The 16,993-nt window shown below is 33.1% G+C and overlaps 1 protein-coding gene across 1 annotated transcript in view; it reads right to left on the minus strand.

The window, feature by feature from the left end:
- Positions 1 to 418: 418 nt before the first annotated feature.
- The window catches only part of BLTP3B (bridge-like lipid transfer protein family member 3B), a 121,754-nt gene continuing 105,179 nt past the window's right edge, over positions 419 to 16,993 (minus strand). The window contains exons 20-21 of the mRNA XM_028121627.2: positions 6,167 to 6,360; positions 419 to 4,553 (exon numbers count right to left, since the gene is read on the minus strand). Coding sequence (XP_027977428.1) covers positions 4,434 to 4,553; positions 6,167 to 6,360 — 314 coding nt within the window. The 3' untranslated portion in view covers positions 419 to 4,433. The remainder of the gene's footprint in view (positions 4,554 to 6,166; positions 6,361 to 16,993) is intronic.

Here is a 16,993-nt window from a genome sequence, read left to right on the forward strand (position 1 = left end):
TCTTGGGTATTACTCAATTTGTCAAAATTGAAAACTATTTCAGCCACTACTCTCTTGGCCTTATTTCCATTTTGTTTAGCTGATAGGACTGTCAGATCTTGACAGCCACAACACCATATGTTACAATCAAAGCCAGATGACATTTTGGCACTGTAGCAATTTTATGAAGTGATGTGCTAATTTTCTATTTCATGATGGTTTGAGATAAATCAACTATAAGTTCAGATATTAAAAATTCTGAAGAAAACAGTACAGCAAATTTCTCCATTCCCCACCTTTTTCTTTCACTATGGACTCAGAGTCTGACCCTTTAAATAACTACCACCACTTACTTTCTTCCTATGTTCCATATCCTTTCAATCCAACTGAGAGGAAAAACTTAATACCTAAAAAATATCCTTGATACCTTATCCACTCATTTTATTCTTTCAACGGATTTATTGAGCACCTACTATGTACCAACCACTGACTGTATGAGGCATAAGGAATACAAAGTTGAAAACAGACAACAAAAACACAATTCCTGTCCTCACGGAGTTTACAGTCTAGAGTCTACATTAATCAAATACTTATAAAATTACAAAGATGTTCAATGCTAAATAGAGGTATGTGTTCATGTGATAATATACAACAGTGAGTCTTACTGTGTGACTGAAATTTAAGGAATGCTTCCCTGAGGAAGTGATAAATAAGCTAAGATCTGAAATACAAATAAGAATTCAACTCAGCAATGAACAGGGGAAGGCATTTCAAGCCAAAGGAACATGAACAAAGGTTCCTATGGTAGAAGAAGCAGTTTAATTCTCACTTATTCCATATACTTCAAGTGCAATGAAGTACCAGTAAGTAACTGAAACATGGTGTACAATGAGGCCAAGCAGTAGTAATAACAACTAACCTCTACTGAGTTATTTTTTTTTTAAGATTTTATTTATTTGACACAGAGAGAGACAACCAGAGAGCACAAGTGGGAGGAATGGTAGAGAGAGAGAGAGAGAGAGAGAGAGAAAGAAGCAGGCTCCCCGCTCAGCAGGGAGCCTAATGAAGGGCTCAATCCCAAGACCCTGGGATCATGACTGAGCAAAGGCAGACACTTAACTGACTGAGCCACCCAGGCGCCCCTATTGAGTGTTTCTAAAATTATGTGCCAGCCATTGTTTTAATGTTTTGAGACATTAACTCTTTTAATGCCCAGAATTATACTAAAAAGTAAATAGTGGCTCTAACATATAGGTCACATAAATATTTTTGTTTTCATCTTAAGAGCAAGAAAAAGCCATTAAAATGTCTTAAGCTAGGGGTGAGAATAGGGGTTGGGGGTTGCCTTGATTAAAACTGCACTTCCAAAGAGAATTCTGCCTGCAGTAGGGTGGATCAGAGGAGGGCCAGATTAGCTGTAGGAAGACCAGGTAGGAGGCAACTGCAGTAAAGGAGGCAAAGGTGCGATTATAGCTAGGGAGGTGGTGAGTAGAGAGATGCAGACACATTTGAGAGGTGACAGAACCTGGTAAAGAACTGCCAGGGGGTGGGGAGAGTTAGCAAAGTGTCTAAGAGTAGTTCTAGGTTACTAGTTTGGGAACCAGGGTGATAGTGGTACCATTCACTGAAATAGGAAATGCCTTGATTAGAGTGGAGGTTAAAAAAACACTTGTTGAAGTGGAACTCCTGTAGTGACAAATATCAAATAACTACAAAAAAAATCCAGAAAAGAGTTTCTGGTTAATTTTTCCACATATATTTTTGTGCAATAACATATAGCCATTCCTACATGGCTTAAATTAAAATAACACTTCATCACAACTAATGTCACATGGTGGTCTTTTGAAATTCCAGGACAAAATGAGAAAAGAAAAAAATACAAGATACCAAGAAAATGTTTTTGACGTACATAAAATTAAAAGGCAAAACATGATTACCATTTCCTTCCCTGATCACTAACATCTCTGCTAGAGATTTAGGAAAAAAAAAATAAAAATATGGCAACTTTTTTCCTAATTTATGGTCATTAAATAACCAGTAAGTTTATCATAGGGTTATTCCTATATTTCTCACTGTGAAAAAGGTTGGGATTAATATAAACAAAAATTCTCCCACTATCTTTTAAGTAGTTTGAAAAATATACACTCATAACACACACACAATTAAAAATATATTTATCTTTAAAAGAAAAACAGAGAAAAAGAAAATAAGGGATTCCTCTCCCTACCTCTGGTAAAATCTGTGAATTAATGACGAAGGTAAAATAAAAGCATATAACTGGGATCTAAATCAAAAGGTCAAGTTATTAATTGTGATTTCAGTCAAATCCCTTGTTCTTTTTAAGCCTTTGGGTTTTTTTTTTTTTTTTTTACTTCTAAAATGTGAGTAACACCTACCTCCCAGATTTGTTGTGAGAATTACATGAGATAATGTTTTTCAAAGTGCTTTATGAATTTTAAATCTCTATAAAAATAGTACTCACTATAAATTTAAAAAAATCCAACAAAGCATACAAGAATGCCCAGACCCATGTTAATTATCATTTCTATTGTTTATAGACTTTCCTTGAGAAGGCCAAGTAAACTGAAAAGGAATAAGAAAAACATTCAGCTTCTGTAACACTAAATGATTACACCATAAATTTAAAACTTCTATGGAGCAAATAGGTCAATCCTGAGAAACTGTAAGCTCTGAAGACATTAATGTCCCATCAATCCTGCTTTTCTATAAGAGGCTGTTTTGTTGAATACATACCTACAAATCAAAAGTACTCTACATTATGGATATAAGCTGTATGTTTTAAATCTTTAACTAGACCTTTGCTTTTAATCTAAGACTACAATATACTTTTAGATTAACACGGTTTAATGTGATTTTGAAAATATTCTGAGGTAAAAAAATTAACAATTTAATTTGCTCTTTGCTATATCCTTAGCTCCTAAAACAGGGTCTGTATTTTTAAATAATGTCATTGAAAATGGATGTTACAGAAGGAAAAAAAAAAGCCAGTATTGTTTTCAGTGAAATCTAAATCACTCCAACACTTAATGTAAATGAAACATGTTTTTTCATCCAAGTATTCAGATATAGGGATGGCTATATAAGTCATGCCAAACAAGCAAAGCACCATAAAGTGACATAATGTTGTTTAAAATTTTCAAGTATCTTAAAGAAAGAATAGTCTGAACTGTTTCATGTTATAGCTTAGATATATTTATGTTTTAAGAATGTTAATTTTAAAATAGACCCCACTTAGTTTAACTCTATCAGAAATATATTTTAAATCTTTAAAAATGTCTGTTTCTTAAACACTCATAAACTTATTTCATAATGCATGATTTTCTCTCTCATGTTGGTTTCAACCTTAACTATCCCTAGAAAATAGAATTCAAAATTTACTAATTATTCTTATTATAGAAGATAGTATTTATGTCACATACACCTTTAATCAAAACTAGCTTTATAAATACAATATGTGCAAACATCTACCTAATGATACTACAAGAATGGTATGAAATTATTTTACGTTTATGAAAAGAAAATTCTCTGAAAACATTCCCCTCAGAGAAAAGATAAAGGTAAAGAAATAATATAAATAGTATTAATTAAAATTCTTATACTTACAAATGTTGCCAAATTTAGGATAGTTAAATTATTCTTTTACTCTTAACAATAACTGTTTAAAGGAATGTACAAGTAATGCGTTTTAAATCAGTTGGCCATATACTGTAACATTTTGCTTTTCTACAGTTTGTGCTTTTTATTTTTACATTTGCACGATCCTTTTAGCTGAAAATTATACCTTTAATTTACACAATTTATTCATCATTTTAATTTCTTTTTCATATTCTCAAGTTACCTTATAAGATCAGTGGGGTGATGATTTTTGAAATTTTGAACCCAGTCAATATAATTTATTAACTTGATTGGACTTTTCCACAGTAATTAAATAATTATAGATTTGAGTACATAAATCTAATAACATTTAAAATGTAAGCCTCATTTTAAATTACATTAGCCCTAAAAGCATTTGCATCTTTGTAAATAATAGTAATTATTAACAAATAGTGATAAATAAAATCAGCAATCTGTGAGAACATAACAGATTTCCATTTTTCTTTTTAAAAAGTACCTATAATGGGATACCAAAATTAGGAAATGACATCTTCTTTCCATTAGGCATGTGATTATTTTACAGTATGTGTTGACTTCCCTCTATCACACCAGTTTAAGAGTATGGTTAAACCCCAAAACACAAAACAACCAGAAGATTGTAATGCCGTACCTAATACTTTCTAAACTGGCTTTCTAAACAGTCACCACTTCATCACATTCTATTTTATTTTATTGTCTTTTCATGAAAAGGAAAGTCTTCCACTAACTGGTAACATAACATTATAAATATAACCTCCCTACTCCAGAGCTATGATTTGAATTTTTGACTGCCACTCCTGCTATTCAACTGTCATCTTCTTTATATGATGAAGAAGAGCATCTTTTTCCAAGTGAGCCTCTGCAAGAGCCATTTTAGCTTTGGCCAATTCCTGTTTAAGAGATTCATTCTCTTCCATGAGCTGAAATGATAAATTTGGAAAATAACAGAATTTAATCATTTTCAGAAAATACATACTGTTCATATAGTACCTAAAGGTGCGACACTTGGGATAGTAAAAATACCCAATGCTGGTAAGAATGCACTTAAGCTGAAATTGCTTTGAGAAGCACTTTAAAATGTTCATAAGTTTTGACCCAGCAATTTAAAACAAGAATTCACTCCTAATTTCCAAATCTAATAAGTGATTTTGTTTAATTTCCGTTTCTCTAGACCTCTCTGTGGTTTTACACATTGCCGACCTCGGTCCTCCTTCCTAAGCCTCTCTCTCTTTTGCCTCTTATGCCTCAGCTCCTTCATGTTTATCGTTCCACCTACAGACTTTTCTTCTTTTCCTCTGCTGTTTAAGAACCACTAGATTTTACTATGCTGTTAGATTCCATAATTGGTCATCTCATCACTTGAGTCACTCTCTTAGATGATCTCATCTACTCCTATGGCCCTATCACAGAACTCGATCCGGCACAAACTTCCGTCTTGAGCTACAGACCCATATTCTGAATATCTTATTAAATATTTTCATCTAGATGGCCAATAGGTCTCCCTCCCCACATTAAGACTCAGCTCAAGTACATTATCCTCTTGGAACTATTCTCTAACCCCTACCTATGAAGATTTAATGATAAAACTAAGAACTTTCTCCCCCCCAAAATACATTTATACAGATATATTAATATATATACATTTAATTTCAAAGAGTTCTCAGACTTCTTTTAGTCCCAGCTTACGAATTCTTGCCTTATAGACCAAGTTGGGTATTTCCCTGTATTTCTCCAATCTCTAGCACAGCACTTGACACAGTATGTTATGACCTCAATTACATACCCCCAACTTTTTAGTTTCTTGAAAGAGATGATATATTGTTTAATTTTATATTCTAGCTCAAAGTTGACATCCAAAAAATTCAGATGAATGACTTTGGTTCTACCATAGAGAATTAAAATTCTACTGGATATTATAATAACAAAAAGAACAACTCAAATGTTAACATGTTAACAAATATTAAGAAGAAAGATTAGAAACGACAGTACATTCACATCATGTCACTCTGCCATTAACAATAAATATGAAGCGTATGTAGCAATATGGAAAAATATCTGTTAAACCATGTTAAGTAAAAAAATATATAGCATATATACTAGAATAATCACTGTTTTGAAAAATTATGGAAAAGAGCCTGAGAGGAAAAATTTTTTAAATATACTGACAGCACTGCAGAAAGTTAGAATGCATTAAAGTTGTTTAAAAATATTTTTATAATACTTTTGCAAACTTAACAATAAGACAACAAAATGAATATATCCTCCAGGAATCTTTTCTAGATTCCAGGAACTAGTACTCTCCCACATTTACTCCTCTATCTTTCCATTAGACTACAACCTCTGTGAAGATTGGGAATGTTTCATTCTTGCTCAACACTATTTCCATAGCATCTAACACAGTGCCTGGGCAAACACTCATAAACAAGCACTCAAGAAACATTATTTAATAAGTAAATAAAAAATGTTTTAATTTTTAGTATATAATATTTCTTTTAATTGCCAGAACTGAATGAGAAATTAGTTTTCCCATTACCTGTTCCCTAGTAAAATCAAAGGAGCACTCAGGAAAGTTAACTGACTGAGAAGGCCAAGGAACCTCTGGACTCGTCTGAGTGGCTTGAGAGACACTATGTTGTTTCTTCCGATCATACTTCTCACTGGTAAGCAGCACTGAATCACTTTTGACTTTTTTTTTCAAATCATTTCCAGTGTTAAGCATCTGAGAATCTGACCAAAGAAATAAAATGCACAGATAACATTGTAAAATACATGATAAATATTAAGTTCTATTGTGAAAAACTAATTTTAAAAAATATATATCTATTAGTATGAAGACATTATTAAATACAAAACAATAAAGTCAATAAAACCAAAGCCTTGTTCATTGAAAAGATAAAATCAACAAAAGTTTAAATTGACAAAAAGGAAGTTACTGGAATCAGAAATTAAAAAGGTGACATTACTATTAATCTTACAGAAATAAAAATGATTAAAAGGAATACTATGAAAAATTGTATGCCAATAAATTAGATAACTTAAATGAAACAGAATAATTATCCAAAACACAAACTACCAAAATGGACTCAAGAAGAAATGGGCAATGCAAATACACATATAGCAGGTAAAGAGGTTGAATCAAGAATCAAAAAAACTAACCACAAAAAAATTAAAAATTAAAAAATTAAAAATAAATAAAAATTAAAAAAAAACCCCACTAACCACAAAGAAAAAGTCCACGCTCAGATGGCTTCAATGGTGAATTATATCAAACATTTAAATAACAATTAATTACAAATCTTTACAAACTTTTCAAAAATTTGAGGAGGAGCATTTCTGAATTCATTATATGAAGCCAGACAAAGAAACCACAAGAAAACTAAAATCAATATGCTTATAAATATGAACATAAAATCCTCAACAAAATATTAGCAAACTGAACCCAGCAATATATATAAATAACTATACACCATGGCCAAGTGCAATTTATCCCAGGAATGCAAGAGTGATTTAATATCCAAAAGTCAATTAATATAATAAATCACATCAGTACAATAAAACAAAAGCCCATGATCATCTCAATAGATGCAGAAAAAACATTTGATAAAAGCAACACTTTCCCATGATAAAATCACTCTGCAGACTAGGAACAAAAGGAAACTTCCTCAATTTGATAAAGGGTGTCTACAAAAAACTCACAGTTAATACCATAGTTAATGGTAAGAAACTGGACATTTTCCCATTAAAATCAGGAGTAAGACAAAGATATTTGTTCTCACCATTTTTACTCAACATTGTCCTAGAGGTTCTAGCCAATGCAATTAGGCATACAAAACAAAGTAAAAGGAATCCAAATTAGAAAGGATAAAATGAAACTACCTCTATTCACATTTGACATGATCTTGTATATAGAAAAAAAAAAAAAAAACCCTAAAGAATCCACTAAAAAACTCTTAGAACAAATGATTTCAGCAAGGTTGAAGGATACAAGGTCAATATACAAAAATCAATTGTTATTCTCAACATTTATAATTAACAAAACTGAAATTAAGAAAACAATTTATTTAAAATGTCATCAAAAAGAATAAAATATTTAGAAACAAATTTTAACAAAAAAATGATGAAACTTATGCTCAGAAAACTACAAGTTTTCAGTAGTCTCTCTGAAATCAGCCATAGCAACATTTTTCTAGATAGGTCTTCTGAGGCAAGGGAAACAAAAGCAAAAATAAACTACTGGGACTACATCAAAATAAAATGTTTCTGCACAGCAAAGGAAACAATCAACAAAACTAAAAGGCATCCTATGGAAAGGGAGAAGATATTTTTATTTATTTATTTATTTATTTATTTGAGAGAGAGGGAGAGAGCATGAATGGGAGGGGCAGAGGGAGAGGGAGAATCTCAAGCAAACTCTGCGCTGAGCTTGGAGCCAGACGTGGGGCTTGATCTCACCACCCTGAGATCACGACCTGAGTTGAAACCAAAAGTCGGATACTTAACCAACTGTGCCAAACAGGCACCCCTGGGAGAAGATATTTACAAATGACATATCCAATAAAGGGTTAGTATCCAAAATATATAAAGAACTGATATAACTCAACACCCCAAATCCAAATAATCCAATGAGCCAGCGTTGGTGGTATAGTGGTGAGCATAGCTGCCTTCCAAATAATCCAATGAAAAAATGGCAGAAGACATGAACAGACATTTCTCCAAAAAAAGACATCCAGATGGCCAACATACACATGAAAAGATGCTCAACATCACTCATCATTATCAGGGAAATGCAAATCAAAACTACAATGAGGTATCACCTCATACCTGTCAGAATGGCTAAAATCAAACACATAAGAAACAGTTAAATGTTGAGGAGGATGTGGAGAAAAAGAAACAGTTGTACACTGCTGATAGGAATGCAAACTGGTACAGCCAATGTGGAAAACAGTATGGAAGTTTCTCAGAAAGTTAAAAAGAGAACTACTCTTTGACCCAGTAATCACAGTACTGGGTATTTACCCCCCAAAATACAAAAACACTCATGCAAAAGGATACATGCACTTCTATGTTTATTGAAACATTATTTACAACAGCCAAACTATGAAAGCAGCCCAAGTGTCCATGGATAGATGAATGGATAAAGAAGATGTGGTCTATATACAGAATGGAATATTATCAGCCATAAAAAAGAATGAAATCTTGCCATTTGCAACAACATGGATAGAGCCAGACAGTATAATGTGAAGCAAAATAAGCCAGTCAGAGAAAGACAAATACCATACGATCTCACACATATGTGGAATTTAAGAAACAAAACAAATGAGCGAAGAAAAAAAGAGAGACAGACAAACCAAGAAACAGACTCTTAACTAGAGGAACAAACTGACGGTTACCAGCGGAGAGGTGGGTTGGGGGATAGGTGAAATAGGTGATGGGTATTGAATATACTTATCATGATGAAATAAATAAATAAACCCAAAACTATAACGATAAACCATTTCATACCCACAAGATGCCTAAAATCAAAAAGTCATATAATAATGAGTGTTGGCAAACAACTGAAGTTGGAACCCTCAAACACTGCTAGTGGAAAATATGTAGGATGGTGCAGCCACTTTTGAAAACAGGCTGGCAGTTCCTCAAATGATTAAAAATAGTTACCATATGTCCCAATAATTCTATTCTTAGATATATACCCAAGAGAAACAAAAGCTTACACAAACATTTACAGGAGTATAATTCATAATTGCCAAAAAGTACAAACAACCCAAACATACATCAAGTAATGGATGGACAAACAAAATGTAGTATGCCCCATATAATAAATACATTATTTGGCCATATAAAGGAATGAAGTAATAATATATGCAACAACACTAATGAACTTTGATAATATCAAGTGAAAGAAGTCACAAAAGACAATAATACTGTATGATTTCACTTATATGAAATGTCCAGGACAGACAAATCTACAGAGATAAAAAGTAAATTAATGGTTCCCTAGGGCTGGAGAGGATTGGGGAGAGACTGCTGGTAGGGATGGGAGTTTTTTAGAGTGAAGAAAATGTTCTAAAACTGTGGTGATGATTGCACATTTGTGAGCATACTAAATACCACTGAGTTATATATTTTAATTGGGTGAATGGTATGGTATGTGAATTGTATCTCAAAAATGCTTTCATTAAAAAATAATTATAAAAAACAAGGCATGGAATATCTTCACACATGGACATATTTTCTTACTTTTTGGATTACATGTAGTCAGAGCACTTTAGGTTGCAAGGGAACAGAAGCCCAACTCAAAAAGTGCTTTTAAAAAAGAAAATGTACCTAAAACTAATGTAACATTATGTGTCAACTATGCTTCAGTAAAAAAAAATAATAATAAAATAAAATAATGTTTTAAATAAAAAAGGAAAAATATTTGACTCTAACAGGGAGTCCAAGTGATGGTGCTTCAGTCATGGCTGGATACTGGGATTCATAAGATGTCTTCAGGACTGTCATTTTAGGAACCTGACTCTCTATTTCTCAAGTCCACTTTTCTTTTCCTTTGTGTTGGACCAGTTATATGATGGCACAGGTGGCTAATGGTGACCTCAAATAAATAAGTTCTACAGCCTGTGACCCTTTCTCTCTCAGTGTCCTTATCAATTCACCCAAAAAAGACTCAACACTTGGGTCAGTCAACTCATGTACCCCTCACCAAGTCCCAAAGGCTGAAGCCTTTTGACTTGTCAAGCTGTGTCCTATTCTCACTTTTGTGATAGGGTCACATGATTGTCAGGTCCACCAAAATAACATGAAATGAGAGAACGGCAGTTTGCCAAATCAAATTATATTGAGTGGACTAGAGAGAAATAATTTTCCCCTTAAAAAGACTCCAAGAAGTGGATAAAGTCAAAGAACAGAAACATTTTTTAAAGCTTTTGTTCACATTGCCAAATTACCCTCCCTGATGATTCTCTCAATTTTACCCCTATTCTATATATAGAGATAGATAGATAGATAGATAGATAGGAATAGTTCTATCTACATGGTTAAGTGCCATCAAATTGTGTTTTGGTCTGTTCTTGGCTTCATTTTACAATGATCTCAAATCAGAAACTATTTTTTATAATATTGTCTTGCATCAATTATGGTTTTAATAGTATAAGTAGAAAAAAAACTACAAAAACTGTTGTATTGGCTCCGACTAGCATACCATTCAGCTTGGTATTGACTGTAAGAGAAACCTAAAACACTAAGCCATGGGACAGCCAAGTTGTCCAGTCTTTCAACCATAAAAAACAAATAATTTAGTAATTTTATAACATACTTTCATTCTCAAACTTTTAAAGGAACAAAACTCCTTTTAAATGAAATCTGACCCAGAACGTTAATATAAACTAAAAATAAGAGCTGAGTTACATTGACTATAGTTAGGATAACAGACGACCCAGGACTTAATTCTATTTAGCTTACATCCCACTACTCATGGGATACTAAAAATAATGAAAAATCACAAAATCATTCTGAAACCCATTTATTTCAGTCACAGGGTGATGGAATGAAAGAAATGGGAAGGAGAGGGACAGAAGGGAAGAAGACATATGGGGAAAGGGAAGAAGGAATGAGGTAGAGAAGGAGCGGGGAGAGAGAGAGTGGAGGAGGTAGGGGAGGAAGGATGGGAAGAGAGGAAGAGGGATGTATGGGGTAAGGGGAGATAAAGAGGGATGGTAAGTAGAGAGGGGGAGGTAGGAAGAGAAAAGGAAGAGAAAAAAGGAAGGAAATGGGAAGAAAGGAAGGAAATGGGAAAAAAGGAAGGAAATGGGAAAAAAGGAAGGAAATGGGAAAAAAGGAAGGAAATGGGAAGAAGAGAAGGAGGAAGAATGTAAAGATGAGAAGGACTGGAGAGAGATGGGAAGAGAGAACCTGTGAATGAAGGGGGTGACTGGAGTCTATTACAGTAGAAAGGCATATTTCTTTTCATTTGCTTTAAAAGAGCTTCTTTCAAATTTTTAGGACCAATTTTGATGAACAAATCTATGCCACAGATGAAATATGCAGCATCTTACAGTAACCTACTTTTTCCCTAGCACACGCTCTTTCAACTTGAAGAAGTCACTTGACCTAAGCTTAAATTTTTTCATTTGCAAAATGGGAGGTGATAAGAAAACTTGCCTTAATTATCTCAAAGGGTTTGGTAAGAATTAAATTAGTTATTAGTGTAAAAGAACTTTATAAATTGGCAAGCATTATTCAAATATTAATTGTTAATAATACCACACTAGGTATTGATAAATATTTGACTTTAAATATAGACTTTACTAGTTATTTGTTCATTCCAATAAAAGATTTCTATTCATTTTTCTTCTCTGGTCATACAGACTCTTCAGATTTAGGTTTTACACCATTCACTAGGTTTCATAATCAAAAAAATCTTTCCACCTTCCCAGTTAGGAACCATTACAGCAATGATTCTAGGAGTGTGAATGGCAGAGTTGCTTATCACAGACCTTTAAACATACACCGCCCCTCCCCCACAGCATTCTCATATAATCTAATAGTCCCTTCCTCACAATCCTTTTGGTTGAGAATCAATGCCATAAAAGCCATTGCCCCAGATAGGACTATGCCAGGCCCCACCTGTACTGGGTTGGAAAAATGTTGTGAGCCAGTATACTACTATTAAAAGTAATTAAAAATACATGGCATGGTATATATATAACACACACCATATACATATATACACTAACCAACAAACATTTCCTTTTTCTCTTATTAGTAGTCTTATTAATATCTACCTAATCAGCCAATTTCACTGGAGCAAGAAATAAACTGTAGTTTACTATTGTAATTTTCTGAAAAATTATTTGAAGTTTCCCTAATTTAAAGTGGTTATTTAAAAACTGGCAATTGTATTTAAGAATGTCCCAAGAAAGTGTCAAGTATTATGATAAGCAGCAAAAAAGGCATGAAAGTACTTATGCGTTTATGATGAACCTTATTTAATCACATTAGAGCAGCTGCTAGTATACCTTAGAATAAACTAAAAGAAATGAAGAAAAATACTAGGTAAGCCACCATTACATCATCACAGCAACAAACACCTACAACTGATTTTGAAATAGTTACCAATAACATTATTTTCAATTCTCCTCCTTGCTAAATAAAACTGCTTCAAGGGAGGAAAAAAACCAGCATAGCTTCCCATTTCTTAAAAGAGCTGTTTCAGAAAGTCAGGCCATTCAAATCATCCCCCCAATGCCCTTGTAAATTCTAAGCAGCACATAAAATTGTTAATAGTGGTTTATCATGTCTGATGTATTAGTTTAAGTCATATTTATAATACATTATCATACTAGCTATATGGGTGATACACTAGGCTATGTGTTACATTATATACTTCATACACTGAAGACTCTAATGCAATTAATTTCCACATCATAAGAAAAATAACATCAGTCATCAAATATTAACAATCTGCTTCATGACACTGCTTTTAGGAACACATTAAAATAAAATATGAGACACTATATAAAACAAAGCATACCTGTTTAGGCTCAAAATATGCTCTTTCCAGTGGCAATGGAAAACAACTTTAAAACAAATTATCTTGGATTTTGTACAACGCTAATATCCTGAATAACACAACATACTTTTCCGTCATCCCAATAAGCTGCTGAAAGGTGTATCTACAATAATTTACATGTATGACAGCTGGTGCTTAAATTCATATAATACTCTGAGTTTTGATATTTTGATGCCTGAGTTCTGATACTTTGAGTTTAGATTTTTAAAAATCTAGGATATGCCTTTTCTTCTAACATGTCATCACTACCTAAACTGCTTTGCTGAAAAGACCCAAATAAATGTCATTTTAAAGACATAAGAAAAAAAATTCTTAAAATGTAATACATTTAATAAGGATCGGCTTCTAGTTTTCAAAAATGTAAGAAATGAGGTGCATAAATATAATATGTGAGAAATGACATAATGAAAAAGTAAAGATATTATCTTGCCTTCAGTAGAGTAGACTAATAATTTAGATGTGAATTTTTTCGGAAAATCACACAACTTTAAAGACAAGTGCAAACAGAATTCCCATACTGAAATGATCTTCCTGCAAATATATCTTTGCCTGACCAGTGATTTGCTTTTGCTTTTAACTACTGCATTAAAATACAGTTCACAATTGGCAAAATATGTACTGGACTAACTGTAAAATACAGATAAGAAATGAAGGGGAAAACACTCAAAGCAGAGAAATTTCAAAGCACCTTGATTTTTTTTGTTTAATTGAAAAAAAAAATTTTTTTAAGTGAACTCTACACCCAACATGGGGCTTGAACTCACAACCCCGAGATCAAGAGTCATATAAAGCACCTAGATCTTTAAATTATTGTTTTTACTCATCAAATTGCTATTTAATTCTATTTCTCCAATATGTGTATGCAAGTGAATTTTTTTCAGACATTACAAACCTCTTATTTACAACAATATTGTTTTTGCTTTCGTTAGCAAACAGTAATTATTTGGTGAGTTAAGTTCTGCATTTAGGGATGTGAGAAATACCAAGAATCAATCTTGAGTGACAGAATTTTAGAGTGGGGAAGACTTAGAAATAATCTAATCTCACTCCATTGCCAGTAATTCCCCAAGAACTACTTCAAGGATGTCTTAAAATTTATCAAGCATAAATATTTTATTTTCTGCTACTCTTTTGTGTTAATGACAAACCTTATTTCACCGCAAGGAGAGAAATGGTCTGCATGAACTGTATGGTTTAGAATTTGTTGATATTTCCTTGAGATTCAATTTCATAGGTATTTAAAATTTCCTGTTTTTTGAACCCAAATACATACTCATATAGATATATGCACATATACATGTATATATACATATATACATAAAATTAAAGCCATTGAACATGCTATTCAAATTCTCCATAATTGACTTTTATGTACTTATTTTTAAAATATTTTTAAATGTACTCTGAAACATGTTAAATTTTCTCAATATGATTATAGTATCTTAATAAGAAACGATTCCAAATAGGTTTGCTTTATATTTTTCAATTGTGCTGTTAAATGGATCAAAGTTTATGACTGGCATGTGTTTTGGGAGGTCTTTTATCAATATGAAATCTTTCTTTGGGGCCAACACTTTAACAGGCACTTCACCAAAGAAGACATACAGATGGCAAATAAGCATATGAAAAGATGCTCCACATCATATGTCATCAGGGAAATGCAAATTAAAACAACTTACCACTAAACAATGATTTAGAATGGCTAAAATCCAGAAGAGACAACAAATGCTAGAGAGGATGTGGAGCAACAAGAACTCTCATTCACTGCTGGTGAGAATATGAAATGGTACAGCCACTTTCTTATAAAACTAAACATACTCTTACCATAAGACCCAGCAATCACATTCCTTGGTATTTACACAAAGGATTTGAAAACTTATGTCCACACAAAAACCTGCACATGGATGTGTACAGTAGTTTTATTTACAACTACCCCAAACTGGAAGAAACCACAATGTTCCTCCACAGGTGAATGAATAAATAAACTGTGGTACATACAATGGAATATTACTCAGCTCTAAAAAGGAATCAGCTATGAAGCCTTGAAAAAACAAAATGGAGGAATCTTTAATGTATATTAGTAAATGGAAAATGCCAATCTAGGAAGGCTACATACCATATGATTCCAACTATATGACATTCTGGAAAAGGTAAAAACTACTAGAGACAGTAATAACATTGGGGTTGGGGTGGGGAGGGAGGATAAACAGAGTACAGAGGATTTTTCGGGCAGTGAAACTACTCTGTATGTTACTATAATGGTGGATATATATCATTATATGTCTGTCCAAACTTACAGAGATTGTGTAACACCAAGAATAATGCTAATGTAAACTACGGACTTTGAGTGATAATGATGTGTCAATGTAGGTTCATCAATTGTAATACAAGTAACTCAGGTGGGAGGCTATGTATCTGTGGGGGCAGCAGGTATATCAGAAATCTCTATACCTTCTGCTCAGTTTTGCTATAAACCTAAAAATTCTCTAAAAAGTAAACTCTAAAAAACACCTCTCTGTCCCATTTTTTACTTTTAGTTTTAAATTTAATGTTATCTAATACTCATTTCCTTTTTCTTAGCCTTGGTACATATTTTCTCCCATCACCTATTTCCAGTGTTTTTGTCATTTTATTTAGAAGGACTATCTTCTTGCTGCACGTACCTGTAATTTTTTCCCCTAACACTATCTTAGTGCCTCTGTCTTTTAACAAGGGAATTTAAGGGCTCCTGGGTGGCTCAGATGGTTAAGCATCTGCCTTCGGCTCAGGTCATGATCCCAGGGTCCTGGGATTGAGTCCCGCATCGGGCTCCCTGCTCCTTGGGGAGCCTGCTTCTCCCTCTGCCTCTCTCTCTGTCTCTCTGTCTCTCATGAATAAATAAATAAAATCTTAAAATAAATAAATAAATAAAATCTTAAAAAAAAACAAGGGAATTTAAACCATTCATATTTAACTACAATGACTTCATTGCTGTATTCTAATTTAATGTTTTCTACTTACCATACTTCCTTTTTATTCCATTTTTAACTTTCTGCCTTTTGTTAGATATTTTTTTAAGATTTATTTATTTGAGAGAGTAAGCGAGAGAGCACAAGCAGGGGGAGGGGCAGAGGGAGAGGGAAGGCAGACCCCCTCTGAGCAGGGAGCCCAACATGGCACTCTATCCCAGGACCCTGGAATTATGACCTGAGCTGAAGGCAGACGCTCAACTGACTGAGCCGCCCAGGCACCCTGTGCCTTTTGTTAGATTAACTGGATATTTTCATCCAGGTTTTTCCCCAGTCCTAACAGTTTCAAGATTATTATCTTTGGTCATCTAAGGTTATATATACAATATCAGCACATATTATTTAAATACACATGGTTCTATCAAAGTCTAGTGTAATTTCCCCTCAAAAGGACAAAAACTTAAAAAAAAAAAAGACAAAAAAGATAGCACAATTTTATTTCCCCATTCCCTTCCTTTTCCCCCACTGCAACCTCTCATAGAGGTCATTTAGAATTTTAGTTACACAATAAAACCAATTTTCCTTATACGTGAACAAATATTTAGACTTAACTCCAAGTTTTACCACTTTCTTTACTTACTGTTGTTCCTTAAAAAAAATTGTCCTTACTTTTGCCTTTAAAATAAAAGGTTCAAATTATTTTCCCATAGAACTTTGAAGATATTACTTAACTGTCTTTTAGCATCCAATGTTGCCAATGTAGAGTCTGATGCAAATAAATCTGATTTTCATCCTTTTTCTTTTTCTCTCTAGAAGATTTTAAGACTTTTCTCTTTATCCT

The sequence above is a fragment of the Eumetopias jubatus genome, unplaced genomic scaffold, assembly GCF_037043125.1.
Source record: "Eumetopias jubatus isolate StellerSeaLion01/CBP00866 unplaced genomic scaffold, mEumJub1_p1.0 scaffold_8, whole genome shotgun sequence".
Lineage (NCBI taxonomy): Eukaryota > Metazoa > Chordata > Mammalia > Carnivora > Otariidae > Eumetopias > Eumetopias jubatus.